General features: G+C 47.0%; 1 protein-coding gene across 10 annotated transcripts; it reads right to left on the bottom strand.

Annotated features, from left to right (window-relative positions):
- Positions 1-5,066: 5,066 nt before the first annotated feature.
- Positions 5,067-13,040, bottom strand: LOC148223489 (nucleolar pre-ribosomal-associated protein 1-like). Of its 10 annotated transcripts, XM_088166522.1 has the most exons (7): positions 7,970-10,179; positions 7,193-7,331; positions 6,857-6,940; positions 6,292-6,485; positions 5,959-6,063; positions 5,477-5,595; positions 5,067-5,238 (listed from the first exon to the last, which is right to left on the bottom strand). In XM_088166522.1, the coding sequence occupies exons 1-4, from the start codon at positions 8,183-8,185 to the stop codon at positions 6,352-6,354; spliced, it is 573 nt and encodes a 190-aa protein (XP_088022648.1). In that variant the 5' UTR covers positions 8,186-10,179; the 3' UTR covers positions 5,067-5,238; positions 5,477-5,595; positions 5,959-6,063; positions 6,292-6,351. The 10 variants fall into 10 exon arrangements, with proteins under 10 accessions (XP_088022648.1, XP_088022647.1, XP_088022646.1 ...); XM_088166521.1 differs by having other exon boundaries at positions 5,477-6,063; XM_088166520.1 differs by adding an exon at positions 12,964-13,040 and having other exon boundaries at positions 5,235-6,063; positions 7,970-8,286.
- Between the last annotated feature and the right edge of the window lie 924 nt (positions 13,041-13,964).

Below are 13,964 nucleotides of genomic sequence, written 5' to 3'. Positions count from 1 at the left end.
CCCGGCGAACTCCGGGGGGATTTTCTCGGGGATTCCTAGGGGATTTTCCAGGGGATTCCGGGGTGATTATCCCGGGGATTTTCCTGGGGGATTTTCCCGGGGATTCCGGGTTGATTTTCCCGGGGAATTCCGAGGGATTTTCTCGGGGATTCCGGGGAGATGATCCCGGGGATTTCGGGGAGATTTTCTGGGGGATTCCTGGGGGATTTTCTCGGGGATTCCGGGGGGATTTTCCCGGGGATTCCCGGGGATTTTCTCTCGGATTTTTTTCCCCAATTTTTCAAGCATTTTTTCCCGCAATTTTCGTGGATTTTTCCCAAATTTTCCCCATTTCTCACTGATTTTTTTCCCCATTTCTCAATGATTTTTGCCCCAATTTATCAAAGATTTTTTTCCCCATTTCTCACTGATGTTTTTCCCCATTTTCCCCCCATTTCTCACTGATTTTTATCCCCCATTTTTCAATGATTTTTCCCCATTTCTCTCTGATTTTTTCCCCATTTCACCATGATGTTTCCCCCATTTCTCACTGATTTTTCCGTTGATTTTTCATGGATTTTTCCACCCATTTTTCGTGGATTTTTCCCCCATTTTTCCCCATTTCTCATTGATTTTTTTCCCCCATTTATCACTCCTTTTTCCCCATTTTTCCCCATTTCTCACTGATTTTTTCCGCCATTTTTCATGGATGTTTCCCCCAATTTTCATGGATATTTCCTGATTTTCCCCCCCATTTCTCACTGATATTTGCCCCCATTTCTCTCTGAATTATTCCCCCCATTTTTCATGCATTTTCCCGCCCGTTGATCACTGATTTTTTCCCCATTTCTCACCGACTTTTCCCCCCATTTCTCACTGATTTTTATCCCCCACTTCTGACTGATTTTTCCCAATTTTTCGTTGATCTTTTTCCCCATTCCTCACCGATTTTCCCCCCATTTCTCTCTGATTTTTCCATCATTTTTCATGGCTTTTCCCCCCCATTTCTCACTGATTTTACCCCATTTCTCACTGATTTTATTAATGTTTGTATTTCTATTTCTAATTATGTTTATATTTATATTTATTATTATTGTTTTGCATGTTTATGTTTATGTTTATGTTTATATCTATGCAGGTTAACGTTTGTGCATGTTTATGTCTATGTTTATATTTATGCATATTTATTTTTATGCCGGCGAACGCGGGCAGGCGTTTTATGTAGATGCCTATCCGCCGGGGTCCTAGAGAGGCCGCCATCTTGAGCGTGTCGGGACTCTCAAAATGGCGGCTCGGGCGGCACCCCGGCTGACCTTCCCAAAATGGCGGCAGAAAGGGCGGGAAAAAATCAGGACCCCGGTGTGTAGGCATAAGATGCCTGATTACATCGCCGACGCCGATCCGCTCGCCGCCAATTTTCCCGGATGTGTCAGAGCGTGCCGACAGCGGCCGCGCGGTCCCCGGTGCCGCGGGCGTGAGGGCGCCGGCGAACGCGGGCAGGCGTTTTACGTAGACGCCTATCCGCCGGGGTCCTAGAGAGGCCGCCATATTGAGTGTGTCCGCACTCTCAAAATGGCGGCTCGGGCGGCACCCCGGCTGACCTTCCCAAAATGGCGGCAGAAAGGGCGGGAAAAAATCAGGACCCCGGTGTGTAGGCATAAGATGCCTGATTACATCGCCGACGCCGATCCGCTCGCCGCCAATTTTCCCGGATGTTTCAGAGCGTGCCGACAACGGCCGCGCGGTCCGCGGTGCCGCGGGCGTGAGGGCGCCGGCGGGCGCGGGCAGGCGTTTTACGTAGACGCCTATCCGCCGGGGTCCTAGAGAGGCCGCCATCTTGAGCGTGTCGGGACTCTCAAAATGGCGCTTCGGGCGGCACCCCGGCTGACCTTCCCAAAATGGCGGCAGAAAGGGCGGGAAAAAATCAGGACCCCGGTGTGTAGGCATAAGATGCCTGATTACATCGCCGACGCCGATCCGCTCGCCGACAATTTTCCCGGACGTGTCAGAGTGTGCCGACAACGGCCGCGCGGTCCGCGCTGCCGCGGGCGTGAGGGCGCCGGCGAGCGCGGACAGGCGTTTTATGTAGACGCCTATCCGCCGGGGTCCTAGAGAGGCCGCCATCTTGAGTGCTGCCGCAGGGCTGGGTCCCGGCCCGCGGGCCCTTCCGCCATCCTGAGAGGGGCACGGTGCAGTACCCGCCCGTGCCCACACGGCGGCAGCACTGCCGCCCAACTCAGCCCGGCACTGCCGCCCTGTCAGGGACAGCCAGAGAAGGGAGAGAGTTCCAAGTACCAGAGTCCCCACCCGTCATAAAATCCTCTCAATGAACGCCCCAAAAAAACCCCGACCCAAACTAAAAATGCCCTGCCTCTGACCAAATGAAAAAAAAACCCTTTTATATATAGAAATCATCTATTTTTTAATATTTAATTTCTAGTCATAATCTAGACATATTTCATATATTCAATTTAATTGCTATTCTATTTATCATATATACAATATTATTTTATTATTCATTATATACATAGATTTATATTACTAATGGTATTTCTATTTTATGTATATCCATCTATATTTGTAGGTTCATAGTTTTTAATATTATTTCTTTAAAAGCTCTGCCTCTAACCAAATAGAAACAAAAAACTCGATTATTTTAAATTATATTTGAATATATTTTTCTATTTAGTTTTCATATTTATATCTGTAGATTTATATGTCTATATTGTGTATTCTATATTTATATACTATTTAACGTATTTTTTACTAGTATATTAATATACTATATGCTATTTACATTCTATTATAACATACTATTTAATATAACATATTAAAATCGATAAATTATTTATATTACATACTACATACATGTATTTTATATTTATATTTATTTCTATATATTTATACTTACATATATATATGCATATATAGTTATAATAATTTTATGTCAGTATCTATTTTTGCATATTTGTATATTTTTGCCTATATTATTTATATTATTTATTAAAAACCCTCCTCTAACCAAATGAAAAACAATAAAAAATTCCTTTTAAAGTCTAAATATTTATATATTTCTATTTTCATAACAAAATATAATGTAATGTAATATATTTATATATTGGTTTCTTATATTTGCTTCTATATTTTTATTCTTTATCTTTTATATATACAGTATCTATAAAAAAACCCTACCTCTATCCAAACACAAACCAATAAAACATTCCTTTTAGACTATATTTAGCTGTTTTTTAAGGTTCTGTTTTTCATGCATTCTACACCCACCCCTCCCTCTCAATGTTCTGGCACCCACCATGACCCCCCCCCATGCCCGACTCACCTGCTCCTCCAGCGCAGCCCGGCTCCCTCTCCCAGGGACCTTGGGGTGCCCCAAACCACGTCGGAGCCCCCCTCAGCCTTTTTTCCTCACCCCAAAGAAGGCACAGAACGACTCCAACTGCCCTGGACAGCAGCAGGGCACTTGACTGCAACCCCTCCCATGTGTCCATCCCACAGAAAGTGACTCTGCTGACACCAGAAAAGGGAGGGCAACCCCCACAAGGGCTGAAGTTCCTCCCCAGCCCTGCAGACACAGGGGACAAGGGGCAGAAAGGAGGAGGGGCAGCAGAGAGGACAAGGGAAGAAAATCAACATCAAGGTGCACGATGAAATGGAACCCCCCCTAAAAAAAAAAAAAAAGAAGAAGAAAAATGAAAACGAAAAATAACCAAAAAACGAAAAGAAACCCCTGGCATGCTGGATGGGCAGCACAAGAGGGAGGGATTAAAAATGAACAGGGACAGTGTCCTGGTTTTGGGCAAATTTGGGGGAAAACCTCCAGAAGGAGCCCCCAGACAGCAAACCCCACGACTCCTCCCCCCCACCCCACCGGGTTCGGGAAGAATTTCCTCGGAGAAGAGTGGGAGAAAAAAACCTCTTTATTTAACAAGCAAGACACTCCCCAGCACAGGGAAAAAAGACAACACCAGCTGACAAAAAACTCTTTCACCGTTCTGAAGGGATGACGAGTTCAATCTCTCTGGCGAGTGGTCGCCCAGTTATCAGTCTCTGGCGCTTGGGAATGGCTGCTGCAGGTGACAGAGTGTAGACTCCCGGTGTTTCTTGGGGTTTCCCAGGTCCCCGTCCGGAACAGGTTCAGATGGTATCCAGGAGAGGGAGGGGACGGGGTGGAAGAGAAAACAGTCCAGGGAAAAAGTTGGACTGCCTAGCTGAACTAACTAATAAGAAAAAAGCAAGGGCAAAGCGAAGGAAAGAAAAAGAGGCAGAAGCGAGCAAGCAGGCAAGCAAGCAAGCAGGCAGGCAAGCAAGCAAGCAAGCAAGCAAGCAGGCAAGCAAGCAAACCGAGCTAAAACCTCTCCTAAACATAGACCATGGGGGAGGTGAGCCGGCTGATAACAAGACAAAACAAAGCTTCACTCTCAGAGTCAGTCCTGGAAGCACAGGACATAATACCAAACATAATCAGGACACATGATTGGAGATAGAAACACCATAACATCACCCTAGGACAGACAGTGACCGGGACACAAGGATCCCACGGGAAACAACGGCACAGGGAGCACCACAGAGGCACAGAGAAGGACGGAGAAAAGACAGAGAGTGCCAAACACACAGCAAGGACTGAGGGGTACCATGACAAAGAGGGAACCCAGGAGCCAGAGAGGAAGCGAGCACAGCCCGTGCGGGGCGGGCAAAGACGGGCAAGGAGCAGCACAGGCACGGAGACAGAGAGGCACGGCCAGCAGGACAGAGGCTCACCAGGAGAGGGGCACAGCAAGGGAGGAGCACCGGGCAGCGCTCCTTTAGGACAAGAATATTCACACACACAAGCAATTCCCTCATTTGCACCTCATTCTTATTTCACACACCGTGTCCCCCCCCCCCCCCCCAATAAAAAATTCAGCTCATAGCACAGGCAGCTCTGGCTTTTCCCTGCACAGTATTTCTACCAGGGACCTGGGCACAGCACGCGGTCGCGAGTCACCTGAATCAATCCTGATTTAACATTTCAAAGCTTCTCCTTCTGGCACTGCACCTTCTCAGACCCGGGCTGCCATGTTCCACTCCCCTCATGGCCAAATTCAAGAACAACTGTTGCCATTCTGCAGAGAATTCCCAATATGACTCACATGTTATCAGTGGGCAGAAAACTCTTTGGGCTTCAGTTCCACCTCTCACCTGTTCCACGTGGAGGGAGGACAGGCATTTGTCACACATCACAGCAGCAGTGATGGATCAAGGCTTTTTTTTTTTTTTTTTTTTTTTTTTGATTGAATAAAAGGGTAAGAAAAAACAAACCAGGTCTCATACAAATGTCTTGAAACACCATTAAAGCTTTTTAAACCCAAGGAGACCATCGTGATTCCTGACTTCAGTCTTCTATTCATACTGGTTTTGGCATCATGAAATCAATCAGAGTCTTTAAAGAAATACTAAATCATCATGACTAAACCCCGGGCTCCTGGTCATTTGCACTTACAGCCCCTTGTAGGAAGCTCTCCAGCCTTTTTTTCCCATCCTACGTTGGACAGAGGATGGCTGTGAACCGCACGCCTCCGCACAAACAGTCCTGCCGGTTCCTCAAAAAGTTTAAAATGCCTGTGATAAAAATGATAGAAAGTAATACTGCCTCTCAGACTGTTCAAGAAATGGGAAGTTGGACTTTCAATGTCCCACTGAGAGATGCCAAATAAAAGCTTCCCCATGAGCTCGCACAGAGTAGTAACATTTCTTGGACGAAACTAAACTAAGATTTTTTTTTGACCAAACAAGATAGGTCTGTATGAGAACAGCTCAGGAGGCTTTCAGGGCTCGCAGTGATGCTGGCAGAGCACAGAACGTTAAAGATGAAGTCTTAACTCCCTGAATTAATGCCCTGTGGTAGCCAAAACCTTTTGCAAAGACACATAAGACTTGCTTCTCCTTGTTTCCGAGTTCCCAAGCCATCCTGTAATTCGTCACCTGCACTAGTGCAGACCAATCTGCCGTGGGCAAGGAACCGATCCGGCTCCTGAGCTCCAAGCCACGTGTCCCCGATGGAAACCCAAGTCAGGAATACAAAAACACCTGTGGAAGAAAGACGAGAGAAAAATCAGAAGACACAGATATTCTTCTATTTCCACACAGAAATACCGAGCCAAGCTGTTTACCTCTGGGACTCTGTTTTCAAACAGCTCCCCAACTCTGTTCCTAGATGGAAAACGTGGAGTGGCTTTGCCCATGCAAAGCCAATGAGCCTCCTCACAAGAAGGAACAAACCAGTTTCCTGCTAAATCAGACACCTGGAAATCTCACCTGTCACATGCTGTCATGGACCAGCAAGAGGGATCAGCATCCAGGCCCACGTGGACTTGTTCATTCCTGGCTTCTAATGCAGCAGGGACAACAGCACTGAAGGGAAATGATCACGTCTTCATTTAAAGAGAACCCAACTTCTTCATCAAAGCCATCACTGTCCTCGATCAGGACATCCACCATATCCAGGACATCTAATAAGTGAAGAAAAACATCAAAGCAAGAATCCAGACTAACAGGAAAAACAACAGACGTAGAATGCAACACTCCAGGAATACAAGGCATCTTTTTAATTCTTTTTAATAAAAAAAAAAAAAAAATTAAAAAAAGTATGAAAGCCACATTTGTCACACAATACAACGTTAAGTGCAACCCCTAAATTACAGCTGAACCTTCACTCTGCCTTTCAATGCTGCTGTCCAGCACGGAGCAGCTGTGGCTGCTCCTGGATCCCTGGATGTGTCCAAAGCCAGGCTGGACACTGGGGCTTGGAGCAGCCCGGGCTACTGAAAGGTGTCCCTGTTCATGGCAGGGCTGGAACTGGATGAGATTTAAGGAGCCTTGCCGGCCAAACCACTCTGGGATTCCATGACTCTGTCAACAGTCCCAGGCAGAAGGGCTAGATTTCCATTTGAGTTCAAAAACGCGGCTGCAAGAGCATGAAGAGAGATTTCAAATACCGTTCAAGTGGCACAACCACGGCAGAAATTACTTTCAGAGGTAAAGCGGCAACTTGGCAATTCCACTTCGACTTCTGATACCAAGAACACGTGGAGAGCTGAATCCTGGAGGGCCCTTACTTAACAGGACTGCCAGAGTTATCCATCCCCAGTTTGCTGATTAGGGCTAGAAAGTGTATCCCCAAGTCATGGAGTTGGGATGTTGACAGGTTACCACATACCATCAATGTGAGAGACGGGGATGCTGATGTTATCAGAGTCCTGTTTAAACAGAGCCACCTGGAGCGTGCTGGCTGCCTGAACCAGGTCTGCTGCCTTGTCAGTGTAGGGACAGGGGTTGGCCACCAGCTTCAGCAGGATCTGTCAGCAAAGGTGGGGAGAAAGGTAAGTGCACCTGCTGGCTGGCAAGTGCAGGGGAACCACACGGTACTGAGAACGACCACGTGCTGAAAGCTGGGCAGCTTTTATGAGGACAACTTCCATAGCACTTCTGCAGGATTCTGTCTACAGTTCCTGCTCTACAGGCCACACTGATGGAAAAACAAAAACCCACCACAACTTGGCACCTAGATTGCGACCACACACCGAGTACCTGGGCAGACCACAGTGGAGGCAAAGCACTGGGCATTCAACATCCTGAAGAGTAAACAGCAAGTGTCACCTTTCCTTGTCAAGGACCACCATCTACTGAGCTCTGATAATGTCGGCACCTAAAGAGGAGATCAAAGCTACCCACACCTACACCACTCTACCCTTACACCAACAATGCTGTAATAACAGCTGATCTTTTTGGATTTCATTTTCCTACAAATCATTTGGCTGCCCTCCCACTGAACACAAGAAGGATGCCACCTCCGTATAAAGAATCCCAAACAAGGCTTTTCTCAGAATTCATTCGCTGGTCTTTGACAGGTTTCTCAACAATAGCAACAAGACCTCCAGTTTCCACTAACACTATTCTTTGCATTTTTTTATCCAGCTGATTTGAACACCGTTACCTTTTCCAAAAACTGAATCACTGCTTCCTTCTGGTCTTCTTTTGTATTATCCAAGTGCTCCAGCCAAATTGAAAGCTCCTTCCACGTGTACTCAAACGCTCCACTGTCACGTAAAACCTGTCCAGGAAACAAAGGAGGAGGTGTGTAAATAAACCTCAAAACACCTAAAATACAAAACCCCGAGGGATGCAGATCTTTTTCTATAGTTACCTTCATGCTTCCTTCTTTTAGGAACGAAAAGAAGAGCAGGTTGATGAGGAGTCGTATCTGCCGCTCTCCTCACCCTCAGTTCAAGAGGCTCACTAGGGGGACTTCAGCTGCATAGTGGACAATAAAAATCCTACTTCTGTAATTTTTGGAAAGCAGGTTATACTGCTTTCAGAGGGCCGTACAGCTTTCTATCATCACAGGCAGTTAAAAAAAAAAGAAAAAAGCACCTTCAAAATAGCCTGTAGGGGAGTTTTAGAAAACTACCGATGAAACAGAGGAAAATCATTGCTAAATTAAACCTGAATCAGGCTACTTGTACTTAAAGCAATCAGGCAGAGGGATGAACAGTCACATAAATGAGCAGTGGGCTGTGACCACAGCAAGGTCCAGAGAGAAGTGCAAGTTGCTGGGGGTGGTGAGGAAGACCAACAAGTCCCACACCCTAGAGACAGGCTTTGACGTGCCTAGAAACTTCCCCCCGCTTTCCTGCTCTCCAAATTCAGGCCCTGACTGCGAGCACCCAAACTCGGTGACCCCGAGCTCCAGCTCTACAAGCAAGAAAGGAGGAGGGAGAAGAGGAAGGAATCCGAGTGACACCAGGGTTCAACTCCCTCCCCCTAAGGCCCAGCAAGAGAGGAAACCTTGCCCAGCTTCCCGACCCTGGCACCTACGTTGGACGACTGCAATTACACAGGATGAATCTGTGCCTTTGCTCCTCTCCACACATCAAATACAAGGAAGCCATCACAACTCATTTGTTCTACAGTTACTCCGTGTACAACACCAGCAGATCTAAAAACAACTGCTGCTCACATCAATCTGACAGGGTAATTCTTTTAAAGCAAGAAAACATGAAGGAAAAAGGATTCATTATAATATAAGCGACTATTTTTGGCAGGGTCTGGAAACAGAAATGCACCTGCAGCTCTCACAAAACCAGGCAGGAACAGAATGTGAAATCCAAAAACGAGCCTTCAGTTACATGGCACTGTGCAGAAAAGTAAGTCCTTACCATCTATTCTTAGCAGCCTTTCTGCTGACGGAACTGCCCCAACTTCCCTGTTCCTGCTTTCCCTTCAGAGAAAATGCAAAGGACTGAAGTGGAAAGTGGACACAGGAACAAGTCAAGCAGTCCATGTTCCCACCTGGCAAAAGAATCCAAAACCATCAGAAAAACGGCACATTTTGAGCAGCTTTCGGTTGAGACATTCATTGCTGGGAGACCAAGTGAACCTGCCTTTAATCCCTTGCAAGGATCAAGGGCCACTAAACCCTAATTCAGTCACTGTAACTGGATTTTTTTTCTTGGCAGGACAGTCTGGTTGCATTTATTCCTTATTCCTAAGGGTAAATCTCTACCCCTACTTAGGTAACTAAAGGATGTCCTCTTTGAATAAGGTGCTAAAAACAGCAGCCTCTGGTGTCTGGTGGACTTCGAGCTGACCAGCTTTTTCTCAAAAGTCAAATAACTAATTTAAATATGCAGAGGGGGATGCTAATTTTCAAGACAAAAAGTACTCCTTGCATCAAAGCTGGGATCAGACAATAACAGAGAGGACTACTCTGCAGGGCCAGAGGAAACCGGAGAAGACTTATGAAAGGCTAGAGTGCTGAAGTACAGATTAAAGAAACGCTGATAAAAAGTAAAAATCCAAAGCAATATCTTCTTGATCAATGTCAAGACCTTTGCAGGCACCAACTGCACTGATTTATTACAGTATCAGAATTCATTCAGCCTCGGGGGGGTGCGTAAACACGACAGACATTTTCTTTGCTCTTTCATCAACTGCTGCAGTGAAGTCCGTTCACAGCATTGATTTCTGTCAAATATTTCGTTACTAGCCGGTTATCTGACAGCAAATTTCAACAAGAGTCACAGGAAAGGAGACTGGTGACCACACAATCCTGCAGCAAAGGTAACTGCTTCAAGAAAAAATCGTACAATCCTGAAATTTCAGGCCAGTGGGATAGAGTGAATATCCTGATATTTCAATTCAAAAGCTTACCTTAACGGTCTCGGGCTCCGGGGCTTGGAGGGGGGGTCGGTTCGGAAGGGCCGCCTCCGGAGGAGGGGATCCCGGGGGGAGTCAGGGGCCCGGGGAGGGGGGCGAGGCGGAGGGAGAGGAAAAAGAGGAAGATGAGGAGCAGGAAGAAGGGGGAGAGGGTTTGAGAGGAGGGGAAGCCCAAATCCGTGCTGTGTGCGGAGCTCCGACAGCACGCTGCAGCCCGCAGCTCAGTGTGAGCACGGGGCAGAGGAGGCGATTTCTGGGCATTCAATCACCCTGAGGCGGGCCCGGCACCGCCCCTGCAGCACCGTCCCCAGCACAGCTCGGTACCGCTCCGGGATCACCCGGCCCCGCCCCCGGTGCCGCCCGGGACCACTGGGGACCGCCCCTAAAGCACCGCCCCGGCCCCGCCCGGTCCCGTCCCCGGGACCTCCGTGCCCCGCCTCGCCAAGCCCCGGCTCCGCCCCGAGCCTGCCCGGGCTGCGCCGGCACCATCGCTGGCGGCCCCGCCCCTCTTCCCCGGGCCGAAGCGGGCTGAAGGAGATGTCCGCACGATTGGAAACGCCGCCGAAAATCGCACCCGTGGGATCGGTGTCGGCGTCGTGCGCAGGCATCCCACTAGAGCGAGCGGGCTCCTTGCTGTGCCACCCTCCTTTTGCAGCCAGAGTTAGAAGGTCGGGGAGCGACACCCGAGCCGCCATCTTGGGAGAGGCAGGCGCGCAGTACCGCGCTCTGCCCACAGGGTGGCGCTCGGGAGACAGGCAAGGGATGGAATCAAGGAGTGTCCCAATCCTTGAGGAAATCCCCCTGAATGAACGCCCCAAAAACCCCGACCAGAACTGAGAAACCTCCTGCATCTGTATGAGTGCAAAGGGTGTGCAAGGAGTGTGCAAATAGTGTGCATTAGCAATCGATCGGCAGGCATTGGCAATCGATCGCCGATATAATCGATCGGCAGGCATTGGCAATCGATCGCCGAGCTAATCGATCGGCAGGCACGATCAATCGATCGCCGATATAATCGATCGGCAGGCATTGGCAATCGATCGCCGATATAATCGATCCGCAGGCATTAGCAATCGATCGCCGATATAATCGATCCGCAGGCATTAGCAGTCGATCGCCGATATAATCGATCGGCAGGCATTGGCAATCGATCGCCGATATAATCGATCGGCAGGCATTAGCAATCGATCGCCGATATAATCGATCGGCAGGCATTGGCAATCGATCGCCGATATAATCGATCGGCAGGCATTAGCAATCGATCGCCGATCTAATCGATCGGCAGGCATTAGCAATCGATCGCCGATCTAATCGATCGGCAGGCGCGATCAATCGATCGCCGATCTAATCGATCGGCAGGCATTAGCAATCGATCGCCGATCTAATCGATCGGCAGGCGCGATCAATCGATCGCCGATCTAATCGATCGGCAGGCATTAGCAATCGATCGCCGATATAATCGATCGGCAGGCGCGATCAATCGATCGCCGATCTAATCCATAGGCACGCATTAGCTATCGATCGCCGATCTGATTTTTCCCGCCATTTTTCATGGATTTTTTCCCCCATTTCTTACTGATTTTTCCCCAATTTTTCATGCATTTTTTCCCGCAATTTTCGTGGATTTTTTCCCATATTTTCCCCATTTCTCACTGATTTTTTTCCCACATTTCTCAATGATTTGTTTCCCCAATTTATCAAAGATTTTTTTTCCCCATTTCACCATGATGTTTCCCCCATTTCTCACTGATTTTTTCCCCCATTTCTCACTGATTTTTTTCCCCCCATTTTTCCATGGATATTTCCCGATTTTCCCCCCCATTGCTCACTGATTTTTGCCCCCATTTCTCTCTGAATTTTCCCCCCATTTTCCATGCATTTTTCCCCCATTTATCACTGATATTTGCCCCCATTTCTCTCTGAATTTTTCCTTCCATTTTTCATGCATTTTTCCGCCCATTAATCACTGATTTTCTCCCCATATATCACTGATTTTTTTCCCCATTTCTCAATTATTTTTTCCCCCACTTTTCCCCGTTTCTCACTGATTTATTCCCCCACTTTTCATGGATTTTTTTTCCCCCATTTCTCACTGGTTTTTTTCCCCATTTTTCAAAGATTCCCCCCCCCATTTTTCACTGATTTTTCTCCATTTCTCACTGTTTTTCCCACCATTTTTCATGTGGTTTTTTTCCATTTCTCACTGATGTTTTACCCCATTCTTATTACCATTCTCATAGCTCTATTTTATATTTATACATATTCTTATATTTGCATTATTTCTGTTATACACTAGATTTTTCATAGATATTTGCTACTTATATTTCATTATATTTTACATGTATACCAATCTATTTCTAGTCTTTATATTTTATTTTTATATTAGCTATAAAAACCGTGCCTCTACCCAAATAAAAAGCATTTAAACATTCCTTTTAGACTATATTTAGCTATTTTTTATGGTTCTGTTTTTCATGCATTCTACACCCACCCCTCCCTCTCAATGTTCTGGCACCCAGCATGACCCCCCCCCCCCCCCCCCCATGCCCGACTCACCTGCTCCTCCAGCGCAGCCCGGCTCCCTTTCCCAGGGACCTTGGGGTGCCCCAAACCACATCGGAGCCCCCAGTCTCCACACCCTCCCCCTCCGTAGGGAACGGGAATGGGATGGGGAGCACACAGGACAAGAAAGGAACACAAAAGACACACTGGACAGAGAGAAGAAAAGGGCTGGAAGCTGGATATGAGGATGAAAGTGGAGCAGCAACAAACCTCAGGACTCTTGACTAGAGAGTGTGGCTGCTGAACGTCTCAAAAAAAACCCCCAGCTCCAACACAACGTGCTGTGCTCACGGCTCGGCCTGGGACTCGTCAGTGAACATCTCTCTCTCTTGCCAGGGCCATAAAGCCCCCGAGAAAACACGAGGTGAGGTTGATGTGCTCCGGCTTTGCTCCTGCTCATCCCTAACCCCCAGCCCCTGCTGCCAGTGAGCACCCTGATCTCTGAACCTCTTCTCAGCTTGTTTGTACGCTTCCAAATTCCTTCCTCTTTCTTCAAGCTTCATCTGTTTCCTGGCATTGGGAGAATGACAAGTGTTTAGCACAGCGCAATGAATACAACAGTCTCATTTTCAGAAGACACAACTGAACGAGAACCGACAGCAGCACTGCTTCGAGACAATCTGGGCACACGTTTCCCTTCCAGCAATCTGAGTGTTCTTTTGTGTCACGCCTGAAATTCTGAAAATGGTTTTTTGAGAAAAATTATCCATAACTAGAAAACAATCCAACCAAAGAAATAGAACCCCTAGGATATAATAACAGCCCATATACTACAACACTCCAATTCTAATATTAATAAGAAAACAGAAATTAGCTACACAGCATTACCTCAAACAAACACTACATACTGGCAAGAATCAAAGCCACCACAAAATAATTCAAAAACTACCCTATGCCTTATGCTACAGGCTAGAACGCCATCGGCAAACCTTATCAAGGTATCCTTTAAAAACAACGCCCCACCAAAAACAAAAACAACACAAAACGCCATTCAAGAACTCCCTTATCAACACCTGAATGAAAAAACATGGCATTAGATAAATAGACCATAGCCCTTATCATACACCATCTACAAACAAAATAAAGCTATACCATACATCCTCGAAAACCACCTTCAAAGCACGACATTAGAAAAAAAAACTTTCCAGAATTAAAAGCTGTATCTAACAAAAGCCGTCTGATAAAATTAACAACCAAGCCCCCACCATCAG

Source organism: Sturnus vulgaris, chromosome 6, assembly GCF_052056855.1.
Source record: "Sturnus vulgaris isolate bStuVul1 chromosome 6, bStuVul1.hap1, whole genome shotgun sequence".
NCBI classification, from domain to species: Eukaryota; Metazoa; Chordata; class Aves; order Passeriformes; family Sturnidae; genus Sturnus; species Sturnus vulgaris.
Note: the sequence above shows the minus strand (reverse complement) of the source record. Positions and strands in the feature narration are given on the sequence as shown.